Raw genomic sequence first — 25,259 nt, 5'->3', positions numbered from 1 at the left:
TCATTGACTAGACCTAGTGAAGAAGTGTAGAATGGTAATATAATTTCATGTTTCTATTTTTATATAACTGAAATATTTTATAAAGTGAATAAGTAGAATTAATGATAGTCTTGCTCACTGGTGAGATTTATTTTATTGAAACCCTTAATCTGAAAAGTGGGAACTAAAAACAAAGTGTTTTGTTTTTTTTTGTCCTCACAGTAATTCTGCCCTTTTTCCACTGCCACACTATTAAAGTAGATATATTTTCTCAATATATTGCTGACAGCACATGCCAAGTAATATTTCCATCATATCACATAAAACACTTCTATATTACTATTGCAGTATGCAAAATTAAGATTAAATTATTGCATCTTTGGGGAGAATCTGACCTTTTTCCTTTCTCATAGAAGAAAAAAGTGTGTGTTGCTTTCAGCCCAAACTGATAGCTGCTAATAAAATAATTTTAAGGAGTGGAAAAGGCTATGGCATTAATCAAAGAAAGGCAGCACAAAAATATGCCAAAGATGTTACAAATTGCAGCAAAGTATTCTCTACTGTTAAAAGAAAATAAATTTACTTGCCATAATATGAAAATGCAGTAAATATTCTGCATGTTAGTTAATACATGGAAAAAAAATCGGCCTTGACTACGTACAAATTATGTTATTTGGAAATAGAGAATACTTATATTTACAGCTATGACCACTGAGAATAATGGGGAAAAAACATTTGTGTCAATGCTGCAAAGACATATAAAGTGTTGAGTGTTTTTACTTCAGGGCATGTACACTGATTCCCAAGCTGAAAACTTTACCTTGAGCATAGTTATTCCCAATTTTATTGTTTCAAGACATGTTGTACATATCTTTGAAGTGTGTGAAACTGGAACTGCTCTGGACAAGAAGAGAGATCTATCCCTACCTTGGTTTCCTCTTGAATGGATCATTTTAATTCTCTGACATCATAACACTACATTTTTGCGTTCCTATGTAAATCCTTGACTGTAGCATCTCCAGGTCATGTGGCAGGTGAAAAGGGACCATTTGATTTGAAGGTTGACCACAGAGGTTAAATGGGATTGTAAATTTTCCTTTAAGCATAGGCTGTTGTCCTTCTGAAGTAAAGCAACCAGTCTGATAAGAGGTAAATCAGCTGGACAAACAGGATTTTTTAACAACTCAAGATGGGCAGTGGAGCCAGTTCAGAGAGCAAAGAGTCAGCCAAGAGATCCAGAGAACTGGAAAAGAAACTCCAGGCAGATGCAGAGAAGGAAGCCAGGACAGTCAAACTACTCCTGTTGGGTAAATAGAATAAAAATTGCTTATGATGCTTTTCTGTTGATGGCTTATTGAGCTCTGGAATTACATTTTGGTACTGTGAATTTCCCAACTCTCACTACTTTATTTGAAGAAGAAAATTCTGTAATATGTGTGTAAAATGTTTTCTGGTTGTGGCCACACATGAAGTCACAAGAAACAGGTTGGAAATGACCATGTCATTGCATGTATTCAATTTTAAATGTTAGAAATCCTTGACTTTGGATATTTTGGGAAATGAGAACCTACTGTTTGATGTTTACTTACACAGAACATAGCACAGACTTACCTTTTTTTTTTGTGTGGATCTATATGCATTCATTTGCAGGAGAATTAAGTAAGATAACTGATTATATAGAGAATCCACAGGTGTCACACGGTATTGATATTGTTTATTTTCCAAAGTGTTTCATTTCATTTTTTAAAGAGGCAGAAAGTGATTTAGAATGGCTTTCTTATATATATTTATATAAACAATATTGTGGAGAGTGGAATGAAAAATCATGAGATGAATACAGATGAATATTCTCACAACCTACTACTTCTAATCCACACTATGATCAAATTATTAGCAGCCAGAGGCTCTGATGGCAAAAGGAAAAGGATATTTTTCTTCATACAGCTTTATTTTTCCCTTTCTTTTCCCATGGTAATGCACAACTTAGATGAAATATCCAAGGGCACAGTAACTCTGTCTCAATGTTTTTCTCCTAACAGTATACTGCCTTCGTAAGAGATTGCATTAGTTTCTCCCAATGAATGGAAAAACAGCCTTTGATCATTGAAGTGTTTCTATTTTTTCCTTCCTTGTAACCTCAGTGCTTACAAATGCTTTTAAACTGACATTTATTCAAGCGTAACTAGATCCCTTAGATAAAACTAATCAACTTAACTCTGTTGCTTTGCATCTTAAGCAAAAGGTCTATTTATACCTGTTGAGAGTGTAACTATTATTATTCAAAAAAGAAACCCAAAAAATTATGCAGTTTACTCAAATAATCTGAAAGTAGCTGTCTGATGCACTTTATGTACCATCAATATTCAGATTGGTGTTTACAAAGCTTTTCAGTCCTGTAGAGAATACAAAGATTTTCTGTGCCACATTAATACAAAATTGCCCCTACTGAAGCAAGCTTAAGTTGGTCAAAAAAACCCAGAACAATATTTTCATGTCAACTCTCATAAAGTTTAAATAATTTCTATGTATTGTTGCAAAAATGAATTGGCACATCAAGTTAGAACCAGTCTCCATCTACTCCTGCATCTCTCCTATCTCTGACCTTATCCAACCTTATCCATGGGGAAGATGCAAGAAATCCTTTAAGAGGAATGTATAGGATAAAGAGGAATTTTCCAGATAAAGAGGAATTTATAAGATAATCAGTTTGATCTTTGAGCTTTTATGCCTTATTGAAGGCGATTTTACACCAGGACACTAAATCACCACCTGCCCCTTCTGCTGAACATATGTATGTATTTAGTATTAAGGATTTTAGTTTTAAGTGTTTCCTAATGTATATAATCAGGCTTCATCTGACACTATTAATACCTTTAGTAAAACACTCAGATTCATTGCAAGCTATGTGAAAATGATTTCCATTTCATTCATTTCCAATCTGAACAATTTCATTACCTTATCAGTTTCATTAACTACACAAGCACTTTTTTCATGAGACAAGATGATCATCAGGATCTGAACTACTTTATAGATTGCTACAACATCTTCCTTCACTCATGTCACACATGATAAAAATTCACATTTGACAATGGATAAAGTTTTGGAAGGCTCTTTTTCTCCTGTTACTACAGATCAGCAGGTCTTGGTTAAAAACATGCTGGAGAAAAAAAGATATGATAGACTTAACAGATTTTCTTGTTCTTAAAAAAGCAAGAGGTAGATGAACTGTGAGTTTGTTTGGAGGCTGTTGCACTGCCAGAATGGAAGTGTCTTTTGAATACCTGGAACCACAGAAACAATGTGTATAAGGGACATCATATAGTCCCTTCCAGGGAAGGTGCAGATAGGAAAGCCAGAGCCAAACAATGAAATGGTCAGATGGGAGATTATTCCAATTTTAGACCTCATAAATCAAGGGCAGTTCTATTTAGCCCAGCTAACCTAGTCCTACCCTAGTCCTAGGTTTCTGTTCAGTCAGACCTTGTATTGCCTATATATTGCAGACCAGATATCACCATTGCTTCTTTTAGCAATAGGCAGATTGGTAGAAAATGCATAGGAAAAAAATGTCTATCATATTTTTTTTGTGTGAGCTTTATGCTCTTACACATAAAATGTAAAAATCTCAATGTGTTCTAATCATTTCCTGAGAGTGTTATTTAACAACTAATGTGGTCTCTCTGCATCTTCTCAATGTGTTCTAATCATTTCCTGAGGCTGTTATTTAACAACTAATGTGGTGTCTCTTCATCCTCCATACATAAAAGAAATTATGCTCAGAAAACAAGGACATCACATTTGCTTACGTCAAGTTCTATGACCTGGGCAAACACGTTATCTGTGTTGAGGTGATTTACAGTTTATATGACATGCACATATAAACTGGGGGAGAAGGGAAATTATGTCACTTGCTGATGTTCCTCACAAGTTGTCCAGGAGCCAAGAGGGTTAAGTCCTCTATGTTAGGTGTTCCCATGCTGTCAGAGCCATCACATGCCCCAACAGGTCCACAAATCTGGACTCTGCACACTTATACTCCAAAAAAAATCAGGTTGTTTTATGAGTCTGGAACAAACTCCAAGGTGAAAGTTTTATTTCCCTTGTACCAGGGCTCATTTTAAATGTGGCCAAAATAACTGATGCTCACAGTGATGTTGCACAGAAAGAAGAGCTTAGATTTCATGTAACTAATCATTAAATCTTTTAACTTACTTATTTGCAAAATATTACTCCATGTCCTCAATATCTACAGTTTTCAGTGTCAGGACAAAACTCACCCTCAATTGACCTAGTCATCCTCAGCTCACTTTACTAAGAAATACTTCCTTTTAAGGCACAACTCAAAGAATTTAATGCAAACATCAACTTCAGGGGAACAAAAATTGAAGATATTTGGTTATTGAAGATATTTGGTTTGGTTTTAGTCAAGAATATTCTTTCTCCACTGACCATAAGAGGTCTCTGGTAAGTAGTCTGAATGCAGAGATTTAAAGTATAGATGCTTAAAAACCATTTAAATGAATCAGTTGCTGTTGTACTGAAGCTTAAGTTCCTGTTGTTAACACCTGAACTGGAAGCAAAGGCTTTGAGCAAAATGCAGCCCAATAATCCTATTGATGAGAATACAGTGATTTTGGGGGGGGGCAGGTTGGGTCAGCATTTAGGACTTTATTCTATCAAGAAGGTTAGAACTTAGATCTTTTTTCTCTAGTTTCTTTCTTTCATGGAGGAAGTTTGTTGAGGACCAGGAAGATATGATTTCCAGTCTAGTTCTCAATACCCAGAGCTCTGAATGGCACAGACAAGACTCAGGCAAAGGTGTGAAACATGTTCTGATTTTAATTTGAATATTTTATTTTCCTGCTTTTTTGCAGGTTTATGTCATTGTCAGTGGTTTTTCTGACAGGTTGCAAACTATTCAGTAGGTTGGGGTTTTGCAGGTTTATGTCATTGTCAGTGGTGTTTCTGACAGGTTTCAAACTATTCAGTAGGTTGGGGACTTTTTATTTCCTTATCTTATATTCTGGAAACTTTCCTAGGCTAAACCTTTCCTGCCACATAGATAAAAACTGTAAAGAGATAATAGCTCTTGATCTGAGACACAAAAGCAACTTAATATATACAAAGAACCTTCCTCAATGTCTCAGCAGATGCTAATCTTGAAAGGAGCTTGTACTCTTCTAACTATTCAAACAAATTCTGCTTAGAAAAACAGTAATATCAAGTTACAGCTGAGGGCTTGGGCTCTGTTCCCCTTTGAATTTGGGAGATTCTCATGGGTTTTCAAGGCACCTCCAGGTTTTTTCTCTATTTCTGCTCTGTCTATATGCCTTGGTGGCCTGCAGGGAAGAGAGTGAGCAGTCCCAGAGCAGTGGGGAGATTTGTATCAAGCTGCTGGGGGATGGTTCCTTTGCAGCCACTCTACATGGCACTTCTTGAGTCTCCTTTTCAGCCCCAACACACCCAGAACCATAATGAGCTTGGGATGTGCTGGGATGCAGTTCTGGAATACCCAAAGCAAGGAGAGATGAAGGTTAAAACCAGCAACTCTGTGTGTGCAGCATCTCCCTGAAGGTGGATGTGGCATGATGAATGTGATCTCTGGGTGGAAGTGTCAACTTTACTGGCAGTGGGGACATCTTTCAGCTCCCAGCAGTGCTGTCAGAGTTTCAGGCACTGACTTAGGATTTTGCACCTGCATTTTCTGTGTGTTCATCCATCTCAAGGAAATAGAGACAGAAGCAAGAGGTAAATTTGAAAAAGCTAGATTTTGAATATGTAAAATATAAACTAATGGGCTAAGTCATGTTATCATTTGTCCTTATCAGGCTGAGCTTGTCTGTACCATTCAGAGCTTTGGACATTTTGAACTAGACTGGAAATCATATCTTCCTGGTGAAACCTTCTCAATTTCAGGACAGGACTAAGTTTGGCCTAAGTTCTTGTCTTTTATTCAGAAAATCTGAGTTTGAAGAAGATGCCTTCAACTCCCTGTGTAGACACATAAGGTCTTTCATGGTGTACTTTTGCCACTATTTTGCCAAGAAGAAGGCAGGAGGTGGAAATGCAGCCCTGTCCCTGCTCTCCTACCCTGGGGAGTATCCGGAGGAGCAAACTGCACAGGAAGGGCAAGGAATAAAGGAACCAGGTGCAAAGAGGTGTCCCTGCCCATGGCAGGGAGGGCTGGGACTGGATGATCTGTAAGGTCCATTCCAACCCCTAAATTCTATGAGTCTATGATTCTATGAAAGTAGATTGTTTCTGGCCCACTTCATGGGGTGAAAATGCTGCTACGACTACTGTGATACTCCAGAGTGAAACCAAAGCCTGAAAGTCATCTGTTGTTTAGATAAAGGCATTATTGGATCATAAATTAAAGATGAGCAGAGGTAGAAAAATGCATCCAAAAGATATAAATTATGCCTCCCACTCTATTTTAACTGCCTTTCAGATCTGGAAGACAGGTTCATTTCTATATTATGTTTCCTGGCATCTTTCCCTGAGGTGACTGTATGAATTTGCAGCACAGCCTGCTCTCTTCCCTGACAAAAGTGCAGCAAACACCACTCTGCTCACAGGGTTTTACCAAGTTCTTCAGAAGGGCACTGAAAGGATACTAAAGGATGTACAGCAAATTTGCATTTTTTCCAAACTGTGGCAGATGGCAGCATCAGCCCATTTTGCATAGACTTGTTTTCCTCCAGCACTTCCTACCATTCACATCATGGGTTTCAGCAAATGCTTTGGGTATGGTTTGCTGTCTGTTGTGAATCATTTGAGTAAATTAATCCCTGTCATTTGAATGCTATTAGCCTTACAAAATCTGTTTGGAAAGTCTGTAATCGGTTTGTTCCATTCACTAAGAAGACCTTGGTTAAAAAACCTATGCCCCAGATTTCCATTTTTGCCAGAAGTATTTGACGTCATCCTGTGAGGTAAATGATAATCTGCAAAGAGAAAAGCAGTGATGAATCCTGTCCCATGGACTCACAGGAAAAGTTAAACCCTCTCTCTTCAGGAGCTTTCAAAGTCCATCTCTTGTTTGGCAGTTCTCACTTGTGTTGATTTCCAATGGAGACAGTTTGTGTTGTGATTCCTCACTTTTCATGAGCTAACAAGGCAAATTAACTGTTCATAATCAGACCAAGCTTATGCCCTAGTTCTGCAACTGGCTGGGCAATAAATGCCTGCACTTCCCTGCCAACTGTGGGGCTTTCCTGAAGAATCATTCCCAATTTGGGACTCTTGCACTGCTCTGCAGGTTTCCCACGTGCAGCCACACTACTTACGCCAGAAGACCCCAGGGCAGAGAAACTGACAAAACACCAGTGTTAAAGACTATTTCTCATGTGCTGCCTTTGCATCATGAGCTAGGCCACATGCAAGTCTCCATGCTCTGTTTTTCCAGTTGCTCATTGAGGCTGACTAAAGGCATGGAGTTGGCTGGTTTGACTTACAAAAGGTCATAATATACAGGCTGACTAAAGGCATGGAGTTGGCTGGTTTGACTTATGAAAGGTCATAATATACGTTAAATGAGCAGCTACAGATCATGTAATGAATGGGACACTGTCAGAAGTTGTAACTTGTTCATGTTTTCCTGCACATCTGCAGAGGTGAGATCAAAATATAACCCTTATTTTATTTCCCTGCTAATTAAAAAGTCTATATTTTTCTCTTAGTTGAGGCATGGAGTTGGCTGGTTTGACTTATGAAAGGTCATAATATACGTTAAATGAGCAGCTACAGATCATGTAATGAATGGGACACTGTCAGAAGTTGTAACTTGTTCATGTTTTCCTGCACATCTGCAGAGGTGAGATCAAAATATAACCCTTATTTTATTTCCCTGCTAATTAAAAAGTCTATATTTTTCTCTTAGTTGACTGAATGTTCCTTTCTCTTTGAGTGTCCCTTTCCTTTTCAGAATTAATACTTTTACCAAGATATCATTCTTCTTAAATCCAAATTGACATCAGAGAGGGTTTATAGTTAATACAATGGGAATCTAAAACATCTGTACATCTCTTCATAGATAGAAACTTCTGCGTTCCAGAGAGTTATTTTTAATGCTTGCTTCTTATTCATCTATCAATCACATCTTCTCAACATTCCCCTTCTGCAGGTGCTGGAGAGTCAGGAAAGAGCACTATTGTAAAGCAAATGAAGTAAGTATCTGAATATGCATATCAGTTGGTGAATCTGGTATCTGTAGTATAAGCTTTCTAGCAAATGTCTCATTACAATGTTTATGCTTATTTGAATAAAATGCAAAGAAACATCATTCAAGTCAAGTTCTCAGTCAACCACATACAGAAAAACACCAAGTGACTAAGACACACAGGTGGGTTGGCAATCAGATCTGTCTGATCAAATCATGCACTGGGCCCACTCCTTACTGCAGACCAGGGAATTTGTTTCATTGGCTTTGATAGGAGTTTTAGCGCTGTAGTGGAAAAGTGACCATATGAGACAACCAACCATGGCAGATCCACCTAGAATCATAGCATGGAATGATTGAGTCATCAAGGTTGGAGGAGACCTCTAAGATCATCAAATCCAACCATTAACCTGTCACTGCTGGAACCACTAAACCCTAAACCATATCCTCCAGTGACAGAACCACTACGTCCCTGGGCAATATTCCAGTGCCTGAACACCCTAACAGGGAAAATATTTCTCCTAACATCCAATCTGACTCTCCCCTGTCTCAGCTTATGAGCATTCCCTCTAGTCACCTAGTGCTCAGCACCTGGCTGAGCCCTCTGTCTCCTGCAGAGGCCAATGAAGGATGTTTGCAGAAGATCATCAGCCCAGACAAGCCAACACAATGACATATTTGCACTGGATACCCTGGTAGTATCTGATGATCTGTGACACCATCCTGAGCCAGAGACAGCAGCACTCTGTGTAGTAGCCCTCAGTTAATTCATGCCTATGTTTCTCCTGAATATTTTTTGAACCAATGTAAACTAATAACATCTACAGCATCCTACAGCAAGTAGTTCCACAGCTGAATTACACATGACGTGAATCATCTCTCAATTCAATTTTATTTTGATTCCTATTAATTTCTTTGGATTTCACTGTATTTCAAGAGAAAATATTCAATTATTCTCACTGTACAGTAGAACAAAGAAGGGGTTTTGTGGGGGTTTTGTGCTGGGGTTTTTGTGGGGTTTTTCTGTTGTTTTGTGGGATTCCTCCCACCCCTAACCAGCCTCTGTAGATCACTTTTGCTCTCTGCAGTCTTAGTCAAGCTTCTGCTGAGGTCAGAAAGGTCTCTCACAGTCCAGGTGAGAACATATTTAGCCACCAACCTGCACAGTGAGCAGCTGCTCCCCACCATACCATGGGTAGGGCCAGTGGTAAGAACTACTTTTAGCAAGGAGATTATCACCTCAAAAAGTTTTCATGCAATAATCAATCATGGAAAACAAAAACAAGTTGTATGAGCTCAAATGCAATAACCCCTGTTCAAATTTGGCCTGAGTATCTGCTTAGGAAGGTGCTGTGACTGCATCATAATTCTAGTTCAGGACTACTTGTAATTGCTTGTTCAAAGGGCACAAGGTAACTCACAAATTGAAATCAGGAGCTTTATTTCTCCTGGCTTCATGGGAAGGTCAAATTTCTGTGTGTGTGTTCATTTACAATTTGCTATCACAATATTTTCACATATAAGAAAACAGACTACAACTAAATTAATTAATGTTTTTCTTTTAAGGGTTAAATAAGGGTTAAAATAAGAAGTCCTCCTTTACTGTGTAATGTGCTAAAATATTGTTGTTGTATCTAGCCTCATTTTCATAGACAGTGCTCAAGTTTTCTTCTTGGACTTCTCTAAACACAGGAAAAAATTCACAGCCATTGCAACTGTTTAGTCTTGACCTCACTTTGTAAGCACCAATCTTTTCCTGTGTAAAAATCAAGCAAAGTGGTTTATTATATCAGTAATAGCATTCTAAATTTCAGTTTCCCTACCTATTTAATATCTCCACCAATGCATTTTAAAGACTTAAAATATTATGTTATAAGAACAATTTTCTGCTCTTTAAGCAGCTCATTTTGTAATAAAAACATCAGAACTATCCATCAAATACTTTGTTGACATTTTTTTCTGCAGTTAGATGGTGGATAAACACATTTCTGGTTTGAGTTCCATTCAGGATACCCTCCCTATTCAGCAAACTATTGACGTGTGTTGTGCTCAAAGCTTCCCCAAGGAGCAGATTAAAGATGTTTCTCTGAACTGAGCACTTTGAGAAGGCTGATAACCCTTAACAGCATGGGGGAGGGGGCAGAGCACTGCAAAGCTGAGAGTTATATTTAAAGCCCTGTGCATTTATGAACCTTCAACCTGATCACAAATATGAATTATTTTACAGGAAAACTGTTCACAAAAATTATCTTTTTTTATGTGAAATGTCATCTTTCTGTCACAACCAATGACTCTTTTTTAAGGGGTTTTTTTTCTGGTAAAAATCTAAAATTTCAGCTATTCATTTTTTTTCAGTGAAGCATAACATGTTCTAAAGAAGGCTGATAGCTGCTTACAAAAGAAATAATTTTGCTGAAAATACAATTTCCACCAAAATCAGGGTCATTTTACTCCTATTAATATAATTTTCTAATTCATAAACCTAATTTTTTTCAGTCTGAAGATTTCAATCTAAGTTATATCCTTCCACTAAGCTTTGCACAATTATCTTCTTATGCTCAAAATATAGATATACTGAAAGACCCTAAAATGATGAGGATGGTTATGAGAGATACTAAAAAGGTAGAAAAACACTTTCTCTGGAGTTCTGTGCTTCTAAATACAGCAGTGACAGGACAAGGGGCAATGGGTACAAATTGAAAGAGGGAAATTTAGGTTAGATATTAGGAAAAAGTCTTTTCCTGTGAGGGTGGTAAGACCCTGGCATAGATTGCCCAGGGAGGCTGTGGCTGCCCCAACCCTGGCAGTGTTCACAGCCAGGTTGGATGAGCCTTGAGCAACCTGCTCTGGTGGAAGATGTCCCTGCCCAGGGCAGGGCTTGGGACTAGATGATGCACAAAGTCCATTCTAACCCTCAAAATTCTATGACGATTCCATGACTTGTAATGTGCGATCTAACCTTTTTAAAATGAAGTTGGTTATCTCTGACTATGTTCTAAGTTAGCAGTACAAAGCTGCTGCAAAATCTTCTAGTGAATGAAAAGCAGGAAACAGTTGGTTATCTCTGACTATGTTCTAAGCTAGCAGTACAAAGCTGCTGCAAAAACTTCTAGTGAATGAAAAGCAGGAAAAAAAACATTTGGTAACAGATCATGCCTCTTGAGACTGAATCAAAGCCACCTATCTGATGAGAAGCTCTCCTTTTGTGAATAAAAAAACTAGAAGGCTGCATCCATACAACAGGGAGGCCTCTGCTCCAGGAGTTCCCCTTTTTCATTTTCCTAAGTTCTATAGGATTCCTTTGAGTCTTGCAGAATTCATTTGAATTCATCCTGAAAACAGCATTCATAAAAGCAAAGCTTCAAAGGAGAGTTTGTAGATCTGCCTAGTATGGAAGTGATGGTGAAAACTTTTAGAGAGCCCTTTTCTCCTACAGATGCTATTCCTACTGGTACAAGAATGCAACTTTAGAGTTTTCTGACATCCTTAACTCAGAGACCTGTTAAGAGACATCAGTAGTGATCTGGGTTTTATGTGTGTTTAGGGGTCCCAGCAGAGTGGCAGGTTAATGGTTGGACTCAATGATCTTAGAGGTCTCTAAGCTTGATAATTCTATGATTCTATAGCACAGTTCAGACTGTAATTTGGGCAAGAGATAGGGGTAAGAAATCAACCCCCAAAGCCCAAAAATTCTGTATTTAGTAACCTGGCCTTCATCTCTGAACACCTGAGATGAGGAAGAATAGTTCCAGCAGCAGCCAAAGCATTTTTGTGCTTGTTCATTGAGAGTCTGCTAGGCCAAAATGGGTGAAGGTTTCATCCTTTCTCACAACCCATGGAAAAAGATATCTCTGTATCATGATATACTCTGCACATTGATTTGAAGAACTTTAACCACATGCCATTCTCCAGTCAATGAGGATTATGAAATTATAATCCCTCTGTCAGAACTAGATTACTGAAATTGACTGCTAAGGATCTTTGCCCTTTGGAGTAATATGTCTGACTTCAAAGCCTGTAGATAATAACAGTAAGACCTTTCTATTACTAGAAATTTTAACAGATGTACAAAGAAATATTAAAGATTTTTTATGGTTTTTTGATAAGTGCCTCACAGTGTTGAAATATTTTTTGCAATAATTTCTCTAGCCAGGTAAGATTCTGGATAAAAATGAGAATGATTAAACATGCAGTGTGACATCTTATGACTAGCATTGCAAGATTCCAATAATAAAAGGTTTGGGATCTAAGTAGAGCAATGCATCTTGCCTTATATCCACAGGGATGGGCCTTCGTCCTGTTCCAGATTCATACATTTTCATATATTGACCCAGAAGGTGAAAAAACATTACCTGCTCACTCAGACTGGGTGCAGAGATTTTAACCTCACATAGATGCAGAAACTGCTGCTTCCCTGTTCTAGCAGAATAGGCAGATCAGCCATGGCTAAGTGTTTTTCCAAGGGCCAAATAGATTCTTGTCCTTTTTCATGCTGTCCTCAAAATCATCTGACCCAACTTTTCATTGCTTTCATTTTTCTTTATCAATGCATCCCATAACCCTTTTGTTTTCTTTTTTTTTTTTTGCACCAGGATCATCCATAAAGATGGTTTCACCTTGGAGGAACGCATGGAGTTCAGACCTATCATTTACAGTAATGCAGTGCAGTCTATCCTGACTATTGTGAAAGCAATGGCTAAGTTAGGAATCAGTTATGAAAACCCAGCTAGAATTGTGAGTATGCCACCCTTTCTCACAATCTAGGCTTTGGAATACAATTGGTTTGTCATATAATAGTAGAGACTAGTAGAACAAAGAGTCCAATATTTGCTTTATGACAATGGAAATCAAGTGCTGCTTGAGTCACATGTGACAAGATGTCCTTACTTAATTCCTCAGTATCAATGCCTGAGGTCTAACCTTTGCATAAACTGCCATTATGATTGTTACAAAAGAAATGTTCAACTTGCAAAGACATTAAAAAAAACCAAACCAACCCTGAACCTTTTCTTAGCTGCTTAGTCACTTATTTATTACTATTGGGAAATGTAAAATAAATTCCCTTTTATGAACAAACCTTGGAGCTCAGCCATGTAAGGAAGGGTCATGTAGACATGTTGGGAGCATTTCAGTTTGGCATTGCTCCTGGAGCAGAGACCTCCTGGTTGTGTAGATGCTGTACTGGCACTGCAGGGAAGAAGAGTCCAACCCTCCTGACACAGTTAGCAATCCTCTGAACAGGCACATCGAGTCAATGCCACAGCAAGGAGACCTGCTATCTTCTGTGAGTCACTCTGAATTTTCAGGGACAAAAACAGAGGAAAAACTTTTCTTCTCAGTGCAATGATTTAGTCTATTGCCTGCAATTCAGACCTTGCTGAGTATTTCTCAAAGGCCTGTCAGAATCTCAGTTGATTCCAGTTTTGGCAAATTCTGCCTAATCCCTAGAGGTTTATCTTAGAGGGAATAACATCTGCTTATCTGAAAGAGCTTTTCTTGTTCCAGAAATCTACATTTCATTACAATGACATGTGGTACTTTGACCTAAAAAATTATAAACAAATGCTTCCGAGGTTACTAAAGCTCACACAGACGTTTGACAAACCAGAAATGAAATGTTTTCCATGAATGCAAGTCATTCCAACAGACCTAACAAAGACCAAAAGAAGCACACAGAAAATTGGCCAATGTTAATGTGCTGCACCTTGGTGTCCTGAGTCATGATGGACACATGTACTGCACAAGGACCCATCTACCAGTCTTCATGGCCTAGGACAGCACCTAACATAGTTCCTGGCTCAACCAGCAATATCCACTATGTGGTCCAGACTCTGTTTGCCATCTGTAATTGCAACATGTTCTTCCTCTGCCCCAAGATTTCAGTCCTTTTTCTCAGCCTTGTGCCATCTGTAATTGCAACATGTTCTTCTTCTGCCCCAAGATTTCAGTCTTTTTTCTCAGCCTTCCAAATATTCTGAGATATTTTTCCCCAGAACCACATCAGAGCAACCTGGATATGAGCTTTCATCTCATTTATTTGAATTGCCACAAAACATTGCCCATTGTCCTTTCTTCTTAAACAAACCCCCCAAACCTTAGTTTCATTTTCTGTAAAATCCTAAATCATCAATAAGCTTGAATTCTTTTGATATAAGCTTTGGTGTCAGATGGACTTTGCTCTTGCTGTGTTCTGGTCCAGATTTTGCTGTTTGAAGCCCAAGGACTGGGATTATCTTGGTCCCAAAACCAATGGGTTTATCTATGTTCCAGGTCTGCCTGCAAATACCTCTTATGGGTTCTGAAGGGCCCTCAGCACTTAATTTAAAGAACATCTGTTGTGGGAAGGGAGGTAATTTTCTTCTTTCTGAAGCATCATTCCAGTTTATTTTTAGTATGAAAATCATCTGAATTCTGTGCAAATGCCAGAGAGAAACAAAACGTTGCCTAAATCCAGGTTATGCTAAGCCTAACCTGCTGATACCTTCCTTTATTTTGTAAGCACCAAAATCCACAATTTCCACCTTGTGCATAATAATCAATGAACATTTGCCCTAAACCTGGGAGCTCTGAGCTCAAAGCTTTGCATGATAGGTCATTCAACCAACAAATCCAGCACAGTAGGTAGATAGCTATAATCATTACATGATATGTCATATCTTCAAGGAGAGAACGTTCCAGCTCTTATCTCGAAGCTGAACAAGTATGCACACTGGAGACAAATGCAGGGCACACACAAGAAAGCATGACTCAGTTCTGCTCATCCCAGCACTGCACGAGAGGATGGGGGTGTAAATGGAGCTGCTGCTGTTTAATGCAGAAGAGCATTATACAGTTTTCTCCTTCCTTCTTCCAGTGAAGGCAATTTTCTAGTGGTTATTCCCATCTTTTTTTTTCTCCATGCTCACTCAACTACCCATCATTTCTGAAAATATGCAGTGTTTCATTTTTGATCTGTCTCTGACTTCTATAAAGTTTCCCTAAGCTGCAGTTTCTATTGAGACATAAAGATACAGCACACTGCAAAAATAAATTTGCTACAAATTATTGTGAAGGTGTGTTCTATTTTTGAATAAAACATACTCCCTGCCAAAAGAGTGTCTGTCAGAATCCATTTATACTTTTGCAGCTATTGACTGCAAGTCACTTTGCTTGTCTACTTATCTGACTAGGAAGGAATTATATTTTATAATTATCCCCTGCTGTGGCAGTGTATCAAATGACTCTATTTTAATCATGCTCTTTATTTACAGTACATTCCTAAGCTGTTAATTACTGAAATTTTTTCATGTAATAGGTTACTTGAAGTCTTTTTGATTTGACTGTGTAAGAAAGAAATTACAGAATAATACATTTAAAATATCTGGTGGTTTATTTTGTTACAGGTTTCTTTTCCATGTAAAAGAACATATGAGAAATGGATTCATTCGTTATATTCTCTTTGTCACATTTCTCACTGTGGCCTAAAGCTAGAAATTTTTTCTTCAAAATACATTCAAAAATACATTTAGCTATATATTTCTTCTTTGAGGTAGTTATAATATGTTTATGCTGTTAGTATCCTTTTAAATTTACCCTTGTACTCTCTATTAGAATAAAAGTCTTCCTTCCAAGTTGGACCTTTTGTCAACATGTATGGCAAGGTAAAACTGAGCCTTTGTATGAGCAAAGCAAAACAAAAAGATTTAAACTCTGTATGCCACAGTTTAAGTCCCACTTTGGCACTAGCCAAAGAGAGTTGAGCTTGTAAAAAGCTGTTTACACACACAGGGAAGTATAGCCACCTGGAAAAACCAGTGAAAATGAGAAATTCTGCCCCTACAACTCATTATAAACCAAACACATCTTCAAGGAGGTGGAGGGGCACAGTGCACTTGTATGATATTTACTGAATTTTCTCTTTAGGAAGATGAAAGCAAGCTGTGTGCCATGGCAACAGCTCTGGAGGATGGAAACATGTCTTGGGAGTTGGTTGGGCTCATCAAAGAGCTGTGGCGTGACGGAGGGACCCAGACCTGCTTCGCGCGGGCGGCAGAGTACCAGCTCAGCGACTCGGCAGCATAGTAGGTGAAACAGCTCTGCACAGCTGGATATTACTGCAGCACCCAGGGTGGGGAGGCTTGAGACAAGAACTCTCCCTCATGTACAAAAGAGCCTATGAAAATTATTTCTCATTAACCTGAGAAAGAATGAGATTTTCGCTGATGTTTATAATATATAAAGGAGATGATTCTCCCCCTCTGTTCTGCTCTGGTGAGACCCACCAGGAATACTGTGCATAGTTCTGGTGTCCTTAACATAAGAAGGACATGGAACTGTTGGAGCAAGTCCAGAGGAGGCCACAGAGTTGGTTAGAGGACTGGAGCATCTCCCTGTGAGGACAGGCTGAGGGAGTTGGGGCTGTTCAGCCTGGAGAAGAGAAGGTTGTGTGGAGACCTCAGAGCACCTTCCAGTGTCTGAAGGGGCTCCAGGGAAGCTGCAGAGGAGCTCCTTGCTAGGAACTGCAGTGACAGGACAAGGGGCAATGGGTACAAACTGAAAGAGGGGAAATTTAGGTTGGATATTAGGAAAAGGTTTTTCCTGTTCTGGTGGTGAGACACTGTCCCAGGTTGCCCAGGGAGGCTGTGGCTGCCCCAACCCTGGCAGTGTTCACAGCCAGGTTGGATGAGCCTTGAGCAACCTGCTCTGGTGGGAGGTGTCCCTGCCCAGGGCAGGGGCTTGGGACTTGATGATCTGTAAGGTCCATTCCAACCCTCAAATTCTCTGATTCTCTGATTCTATGTATGTTAGGAAACAAAAGATTGCTCTGTACTATTCCTATAGAAATACAAGACTGCCATAAAATGCTGCCACATTAGGCAGAAATCAACACAGGCAATAGTCTGTTTAGGAATTTTGCAGAGAGGTCTTCATTCTTGTTTTGAAGATATAAAGGGATGAAGAAGTTTTAGTATTTTCATGTATACACCCTGTACTATCTACAGTTAGCAACCTGGGCCAGTGTGTCACCAGCCTTTGAGTAAAATCTTTTTTCGCACATCCAACCTAGACTTTCCCTCCTTCAGTTTGAATCCATTACCCCTTGTCCTATCATTGCAGCTCCTAACACACAGTCCCCCTCTGGCTCCCTGTAGGCTCTTCAGATACTGGAAAGTTGCTCTGAGGTCTCCACACAACCTTCTCTCCTCCAGGCTGAACAGCCCCAACTCCCTCAGCCTGTCTTCATACCCTTTCTGACAGGCCCCACTGCAGTTCCCAGCACTAAAAGCCCATAACAAACCTGTCATCATAATTAAAAGGAAAAATACCTCTTGCAATATATATGTATTTATATATTTACCTGTTTACCAGCTAACATTCTGTTGTGTACACTATGCCTGGCAGATTAGGTTTTATTGCCTAAAAAGAAGATAGGAAATTCTAAATTAATTCCTTCTCAGTGTTATGGTCTGTCTCATGTTTTAACTTGTGACAGGTTTCAGTATTTAAGTAAGTTAATATATCCTGTGTCTGTAATCATTATTTATTGCTAGTAACATTAAGAACAACCACAGTGATATGCTTTTCATCTGCTTGAGCACTGCTAAAATCCTGCTAATCCTGTCTTCATCTTTCAGTACCTGATACTTCTGAAAGACTAGCCTTTGCCTCTGAAACATTAAAATCAACTTAATATTTGCCCTTGCTGCTCAGCTTCTAATGATCAGTTCAAAGCCAGTTACAGTCAATCAGCCATCTAATGCTGCATTGCAATTTCTTTCAAAACCAAAACCCTCTTTCTCATCTCCTATGAATCAGCTACTACAAAGAATATTGATTTATACTGTGTGAACTATGACTTTCTGAGGTTATCTTCTCTGAGACTTTTCATTATTAATTCATGCTAATGAAGTTTGATCACTGCCTTTCTTTCATGTGTGTTTAATTGAAAAAAATAGGGATCTTCTGAATAATAGAAAAATTCCCTGCATGTCAAATTTGCCTGAAATTTCTTCCTTAGACTCACCTGGAATTAATTCTGGTTTAAGATGAAACAATGGGTAAAAAAGAGGTAAAATTGAGAGTATATATTGTGACTTTTAAGTGTCATTGTATACCTACCAGTAGTAGATGGAGTTGTTGCTTGCACAGTCATTTGCCTCTTGGGGTAGAAGTCATGTCACCTAATTGAAGCCAAGGAAAGATCAGCATTTAGACTGACCTACTAGTTTGCATTCCCTCTTTTGCCAGTGGAGAGCCATTCTGCAGTGTCCCCTTGGAGCTACCTGCAGTTGGAGCTCTTGAAGTTGCCTCTCCTGCTCCATTAACTAGATAATGAACATGGTCTATTTTCTTATGCAATTCCAATTGGCTCTGTTGAATTGAATTTAGGCATTTGTGACTAAGAGTCATCAGAACTTTGCAAAGGATTTCATATACAAGTGTTTATTTTAGTGCCTACGTGCTTTATAAATAGCTAGATGTCTTTTGTTTCTGCCTTCCACAAAGGTGAGCTGAGATGAGTTTGCCTCAGGCACTGCTCAGAGAAACAGAGCTATATTTCTTCTCTGATTTTTTTTTTTAAACAGATTGTTTCCTGGACTCAAATAATGGGCAAACATTGAATTACTCAGATCAGCTTCAGCACTCCTTGCTGAGTGGATACAGTGCATTCAACTTAAAATAGAAAATCCCATTTCCAAGCATTACTCAGAAATATCCAAATGGAAGATTCTAGCTTTTTTATTTATCTATTTATTTATTTATTTTTTAGCTTATACATGTATCAAACACTGCAGACCAGGATGGTGAGCTGAAAGCTTTGTTTTGGTTAAACAGAACAGCAGAATTTCATGCTGGACAGACTGAGGGTAGAGAGGAAAAAAAAGGAAGGCATGAAACCTAATAAACATTAGAGAGGCTGTTTTGTTTGTCAGAGCCACGAGGCTACAAATGCAAAGGTGCCAACTGGGACATTGAAAAGCTTGAAAATGCTTCAGCTATTTTATGTGGTTTCTTGCATATGGCTTTGTTCTTTATTTGAAGATTTTTAGTTAAAATGTAGGAATTTACTCAGTCGTCATCATCACTGTTTTTCCTTTCCTCAGCTTCATTGAAGCTTTTGGGTTTGATTACCAAATAAATTTCTTTTTTAAATTACCATGTACCTTCTTGTAAACTGAGAGGTCTGCAGGAAAAACAGCCCTTAAATGTGAAATCCCCTAAAATATTGTGCCTATCCTTTCACTTAGGAAGGAACTGTTGCAAACAGTTTGACAGGGTGCAGTGACTCCTTAATGCATCTGCTTCTGAAAGATGCTTGTGGTTCTTCACCTGTGGTGGCAGAGAAAATGGACAAAACCCCTTTCTTGACAAGGTGATTGTTTAGCATCCCTGAGCAAAATAAGGATTTTCTTGAACTCAAAGTCTAAGAAAGATGTTTATTATATGCAGCTAAATAAGAAGGCTCTTAAAAGGTCTGGAAAGCATGTCTGGTGAGGAAAGGCTGAGGGAATTGGGTTTGTTTAGCCTTGAGAAGAGGCTCAGGGGTGACCTCATGGCTCTCTACAACTCCCTGAGCTGGAGAGAGGTGGGGGATGTCTGTCCTGCCATGGCTGCAGGGAGAGGACTAGAGGGAATGGCCTTGAGCTGAGACAGGGGAAAGTCAGATTAAATGTTAGGAAGATTTTTTTTCCCTCTTAGGGTGTTCAGGCACTGGAATAGGTTGCCCAGGGAGGTGGTAGAGTCACCATCCCTGGAAATGTTTAAGAGGTGTCTGGATTTGGCACTGGCAAATATGATTTAGGGTTTAGGTGTTCCAGCAGTGGCAGGTTAATGGTTGGATTTGATGATCTTAGAAGTCTCCTCCAACCTTGATGATTCTATGATTCTACACTTCCAGATACAAGAAAACCCACACGACAAGCTTTGGAATGTAGAGACAGGCTGGATAAAACCCAATAATATTGATTTCAAATGTGCAATTTATGTTCCATATTTCAAAGTGACTCAATATTAAGTAATCATGTTATGTCCACTTCACTTTGTGAATTCACCAACCACCAATTCTTTTTCCCTCTCCTTAGTTACCTCAACGATTTGGACAGGTTAGCCATGCCAGACTATGTGCCTAGTGAGCAAGATGTTCTGCACTCCCGAGTGCAAACAACTGGGATTATAGAGACTCAGTTTTCTTTCAAGGACTTGAACTTCAGGTATGAAAGCCATATTGGACAGTTTTGTGGGGTTTTATCTTTCTTAAGTATTTTCTTTCACAACTATTGACCTGTAATAATAGACCTAAGCCCATTGTGATATCCTTGAATCCACTCTTATGTAACATTTGAAGTCAAAAAAGCAAGATATTTTACAACCCATATGCCAAGTGTGAGCATATAATGGACCATTATACAGAGGTCTCAGAATATCAGGTTCTAAAGGGACATTTTTATATATCATTATACAGAGGTCTCAGAATATCAGGTCCTAAAAGGATATTTTTATATATGTAAGTGTCTAAAAAGCATTACTTGTATCCTGTCATTTGAATAATTGGGACATTTATGAAATTTGCCTACCTAAATATCCTTAACAGCATGCAAAAACACTCAATGACTACCAATTTACATGCACTCTCAACCTTTTACTCTTCTTTTGAGAATGGAAATAACTGCACTTAATACTGGAATGCACTACAGTTGGCAAAAAAAAAAAAAATAAACAATTGCTGTCCCATGGGAAATTTCAGCACTATCATGCATGCCTTCATGCTCATTTCAGATGAAAAGAAAATGTTCAGGAAAAACAATTTTTGAAAATAATGCCTCTGAGAAATTTGACTGAAATAATTTACACTTTCGGATCCTCAAGATTTTGTTATGCTTAGTGAACCAATTAAAAACATCTAATTCTGCATGAAAAAAGGATTTGAATGAATTATGATAGTTTCAGTATTCTATAATGCTTTTCTCTATGGACTGAAATCCATTTAATTCTTAATTTAAAGGCTGAGGTGCATATTGAGGAATGCAGACTAGACAAGAAACTGCCTGTAGAGACAGACAGAGGATTATAACTTTTACATTTTTCATTTGGCTTCTTTTTTCTCTCCTCATGTGACAATTAAACATTCCCCAAACCATCTATGCTGCCACACTGATGCTTTGACACAACAGAGATTACATATACAAAGTGAGATTCTGAAGTAGATGCCCTACAAATGAATTATTATCACTTATTAATACTCTGGTCACTTGTAAAAGTTCAGCACTTACCCATAAAGGCTACAGTGCAATGTCATAGACATTATCTTTTTTTTCTGATGAATGTATTTCCAGACAGCTTTGTACATTGTTAAATTTGAGTGCCTTCAGTGACAATCATAGTTTATATAAGAAATAAATTCAAGGTGGGGAAAGAAATCATCAGGGGGCAAACCCTCTGACACGGATGATATCAGTCCTGATGTTAGAATATCAGCATTAGTGTCTAGGTCTAACTGAAACACAGCACAACTGAGAATTAAGTTACCCAAGTGTCTGTAAACAAGAGGAAGGGTCCTAAGGCCACCACAAAGACAAAGAAAGACTGTGTTTACCCTCTCTGCTATGCATCACAATAGTGTTATGTGAGTAAATTAATTCCTGGGTTTGGCAGTTGAGAAAGATCACTACAAAATAGCCCAAGGGGTCTGAGCTTCTACAGAGATGCAGAACAGTTAGAAATCCATGTTAACCAGACAGTTATTGCTACTTAGCATTGCCAGAGCAATGCAAAACAGCTGGAGCATCCTGATGGTTCTGCAGTTAGTTTGACAAGTACCATAGAGACTTCCAGAAAGCCAGGAACACTTCCACATTCAGAGTGAGTTTTGGCTGATGTACTTAAATGAGGCTTTGGGTCACAAGCCACACACGGATAGAAAAACTCCCATGAACAGATGCCTCATTCACTAAACACTTGTCCCTTTTCAAAACTGAAAGAGGCAGAAAACATCTTGTATCTGTGCAGTAAAAGTCTAGATCCCAGTACTGATGCAGGGAACAGAATTACAGTTGCACAGGAAGCATCAGTTGTGATCTGCTCTCTTCTGTTTTTCCTAGATGCAGGTATTTCAGCCTTTCCATTCCATTTTATGCCCACTACAAAGCCATGAATAACACTCCTTGACTTGTTGGGGTAGAAACAGAGCAATATTTGGGAAAGCTGCATATTTGTCATTCATCTCCAGTCGAACTCTGCACGTTAACAGCATGACTACATTCTTATTAGTTAGTGCTTTACGTTGTGCATATGTTTTCTCTTCCACAAAGGATGTTTGATGTGGGTGGACAGCGATCAGAGAGAAAAAAGTGGATTCATTGCTTTGAGGGAGTCACTTGCATCATATTCTGTGCTGCACTCAGTGCCTATGACATGGTATTGGTGGAAGATAAAGAAGTGGTGAGTCAGAAGTGACAAACAACCCTTTTAGCTTTTAAGTTTTAATGTACCTTCTGTTGGCATATCAGAACTATTCCCATTCCTTGATAACCATTCAAGAAAGCTATTATGCTCTATTGGTTCTTTCCAGTAAAGAACATTGCAGCAAAAAAATGACATATGGGAATGAAATTTGTCAGTCTCTCATGTTTACCTTTTGCATCTCAACAGAATAGAATGCATGAAAGCCTTCATCTCTTCAACAGCATCTGCAACCACAAGTGCTTTGCAGCCACTTCCATTGTGCTGTTCCTAAACAAAAAGGATCTCTTTCAAGAGAAAATAACAAAAGTTCATCTGAATATCTGCTTTCCTGAGTATAATGGTAAGTTTGAGGTGTTCAGAAGAAAATACATTCAGATGATTAGTGTAGGCCATGCATTAAAGACTGAGATTTTGACTCAGGTCATCTATAGACAACTCTTTAAACACTAAGCATCTTATCTAAGCATGTAGCCTTTCTCACAAAAGAGTGGTATGGGACAGACATGGCCAAAATCATCTCACCTACTCACCATGCTTATCCTTGGGTGGATTCATCTCTCTCCCTGGAGATGGTTCTCTTTCTCCATTGGCAGTAGAGGAAGAAGAGCAAACTAGAAGTTTCAGATGGCTGAAGTGTGGTGTGATGAACCCAGCCAATATTTCAGTACAAGTCTGTGGGTTATCACTCATACACACCATAACTGAATCTAAGTTTTTTGCCCTATTTTAAGAACTCGTTCCATAAAGGAAATCTGCCTTTTTATATGTCACAGTAGTGCCTACTACTACAAAAAACCCACCAGATATTGCTAGCTGATGCAAGAGAATATATACAGCTATGTCAGAAAGTACCAGAAAAAAAAATTGCTAGCTGATGCAAGAGAATATATAAGGCTGTGTCAGAAAGTACCAGAAAAAACCAAAATCTGTTCACATTTTAGTATTAACCTAATGTATTTGGGCTGGGGAATGTCCAGAATGAAGCATACTCAAAGCAATATTATTATTAGAGGATGGGTGCTGCTGTTCTAAGGGAGTGTTGCTGAAAGGCAGAAAAGCTGCATGAAGAAATCATTCCTGAATATACAAGCATCTGGTTTTCCCCCTTTTTCCTTCTTCAGTTAATTATCTCTTCATTTTTGTATTTCCCATCATTTTTTTTCTGTTATCAACCTGATTCCCTTTGAATTTGTGTTCCTTCCTTTCCATTTCTCTCACTTTCTGCTTCTTCTGTAAGGTCCTTAACTGTTTCACATTGGCTTACTCAGGAGCATTTCACTTCAGAAATGAGGACCTCTGGTTAGGCATTAGGATTTAAATTTAGGTGGGTAGTTTAGATGCAAAATGTTCATACCTAATGCATGAAGTTAATGCCAATAGAAAGAAAAGAAAAAAACCAAATCTTGTCTCTTTGCAGCTGCAAGGAAGTACTGATTGAAATGTGTCTTCTCTTGCTTTTATTGTTCTCTCCACTAGGACTAAACACATTTGAAGATGCTGCAAATTACATTAAGAAACAATTCCTAGACTTGAACATAAGGAAACAAGATAAAGAGATATATTGCCACTTGACATGTGCCACGGACACCCAGAATGTCAAATTTGTTTTTGATGCAGTCACAGACATAATAATCAAAGAAAATCTGAAAGACTGTGGGCTTTTCTAGCCATTCATTCCCCTGCTCATAACCTCAGTCCACTTTCCTCTCTTCATATGATGTGCTGACTGAAATAAAAAAAAAAAAAAACCAACCTTAGGTAAGAAACAAAATTAATTAGGCACCCATTAGCAGTCAGTTGAAGCCTTGGGTACAGCCAGAACATTGCAGACCAACACTGATTTGCCATATGTCATAAGGAGATTGGAAAAAACTCTTCCTGCTTCACAGAGATGCCAACTGCTGATAAATCCTATTGGAATCAGATTTAAATTCCTATTTAAATCAACATTATAGAACCACAGGATGGTTTGGTTTGGAAGGGACCTTAAGTTCCACCTAGTTCCCACCTTAAAACCCATCTAGTTCCAACCTCTCTGCCATGGGCAGCAGCCCACTAGAAGAGACCAGGCTGCTCAAAGCCTTATCCAACCTGACCTTGCGAAGTACCACAACTCAGTATCCTGTGGTTTCTAGTGATGGGAGTAAAAAAGAGATAATCTATAACATATAACTGAGTTTTATTTATAAGTGAAACCTTAAGAAAACTAGAGCATTAAACAGCACCAACACATAATTTCCATTCAGTACTCCTCTGTCTTCATCTTGTACATCCAACTCAAAATGACATACCATTAATTCAACAAAGGCAAATCCCTCCCAGACTTAACTGGTGTATGACAAAGACCAGTTCAAATCTTAATGTTTAATTACGACTGTTTTGCTAGAAGAGCTGAGGGACATGTGCATAAAAACCACACAGATATAAAACTGACAAATGCTGTTATCTGCTTTGGAAAAAAAATATAACACAGTAAGAGGGAAACTAGATTTTTGAATCCCTAAGAAGAAAAAAATATTATAGTAAATGTCTGAAACGCATTTTTTTTGACAGTTAAAGAGACTTTTTTTAAAATATAATGAATAATCCTGATGCTGGACAGCTTCTTCTGTGCCCTGTGACTGCAACAGTAATTTCTACCCATGCAGAGCAGATGTAAACCCACCAGTTCTTATGG

The 25,259-nt window shown here is 38.5% G+C and overlaps 1 protein-coding gene across 1 annotated transcript; it reads left to right on the top strand.

The window, feature by feature from the left end:
- Positions 1 to 1,168: 1,168 nt before the first annotated feature.
- Positions 1,169 to 24,319, top strand: LOC103801558 (guanine nucleotide-binding protein G(t) subunit alpha-3-like). Its single transcript, XM_009073975.1, has 8 exons — positions 1,169 to 1,286; positions 8,105 to 8,147; positions 12,733 to 12,874; positions 16,043 to 16,200; positions 20,203 to 20,331; positions 22,429 to 22,558; positions 22,769 to 22,922; positions 24,059 to 24,319. Exons 1-8 carry the CDS (start codon positions 1,169 to 1,171, stop codon positions 24,247 to 24,249), a joined length of 1,065 nt encoding a protein of 354 aa, XP_009072223.1. The 3' UTR covers positions 24,250 to 24,319.
- The last annotated feature ends 940 nt before the right edge of the window (positions 24,320 to 25,259 follow it).

Source organism: Acanthisitta chloris, unplaced genomic scaffold (assembly GCF_000695815.1).
Source record: "Acanthisitta chloris isolate BGI_N310 unplaced genomic scaffold, ASM69581v1 scaffold14504, whole genome shotgun sequence".
Classification (NCBI taxonomy): Eukaryota; Metazoa; Chordata; class Aves; order Passeriformes; family Acanthisittidae; genus Acanthisitta; species Acanthisitta chloris.
This window is presented reverse-complemented; position numbering and strand designations above follow the sequence as displayed.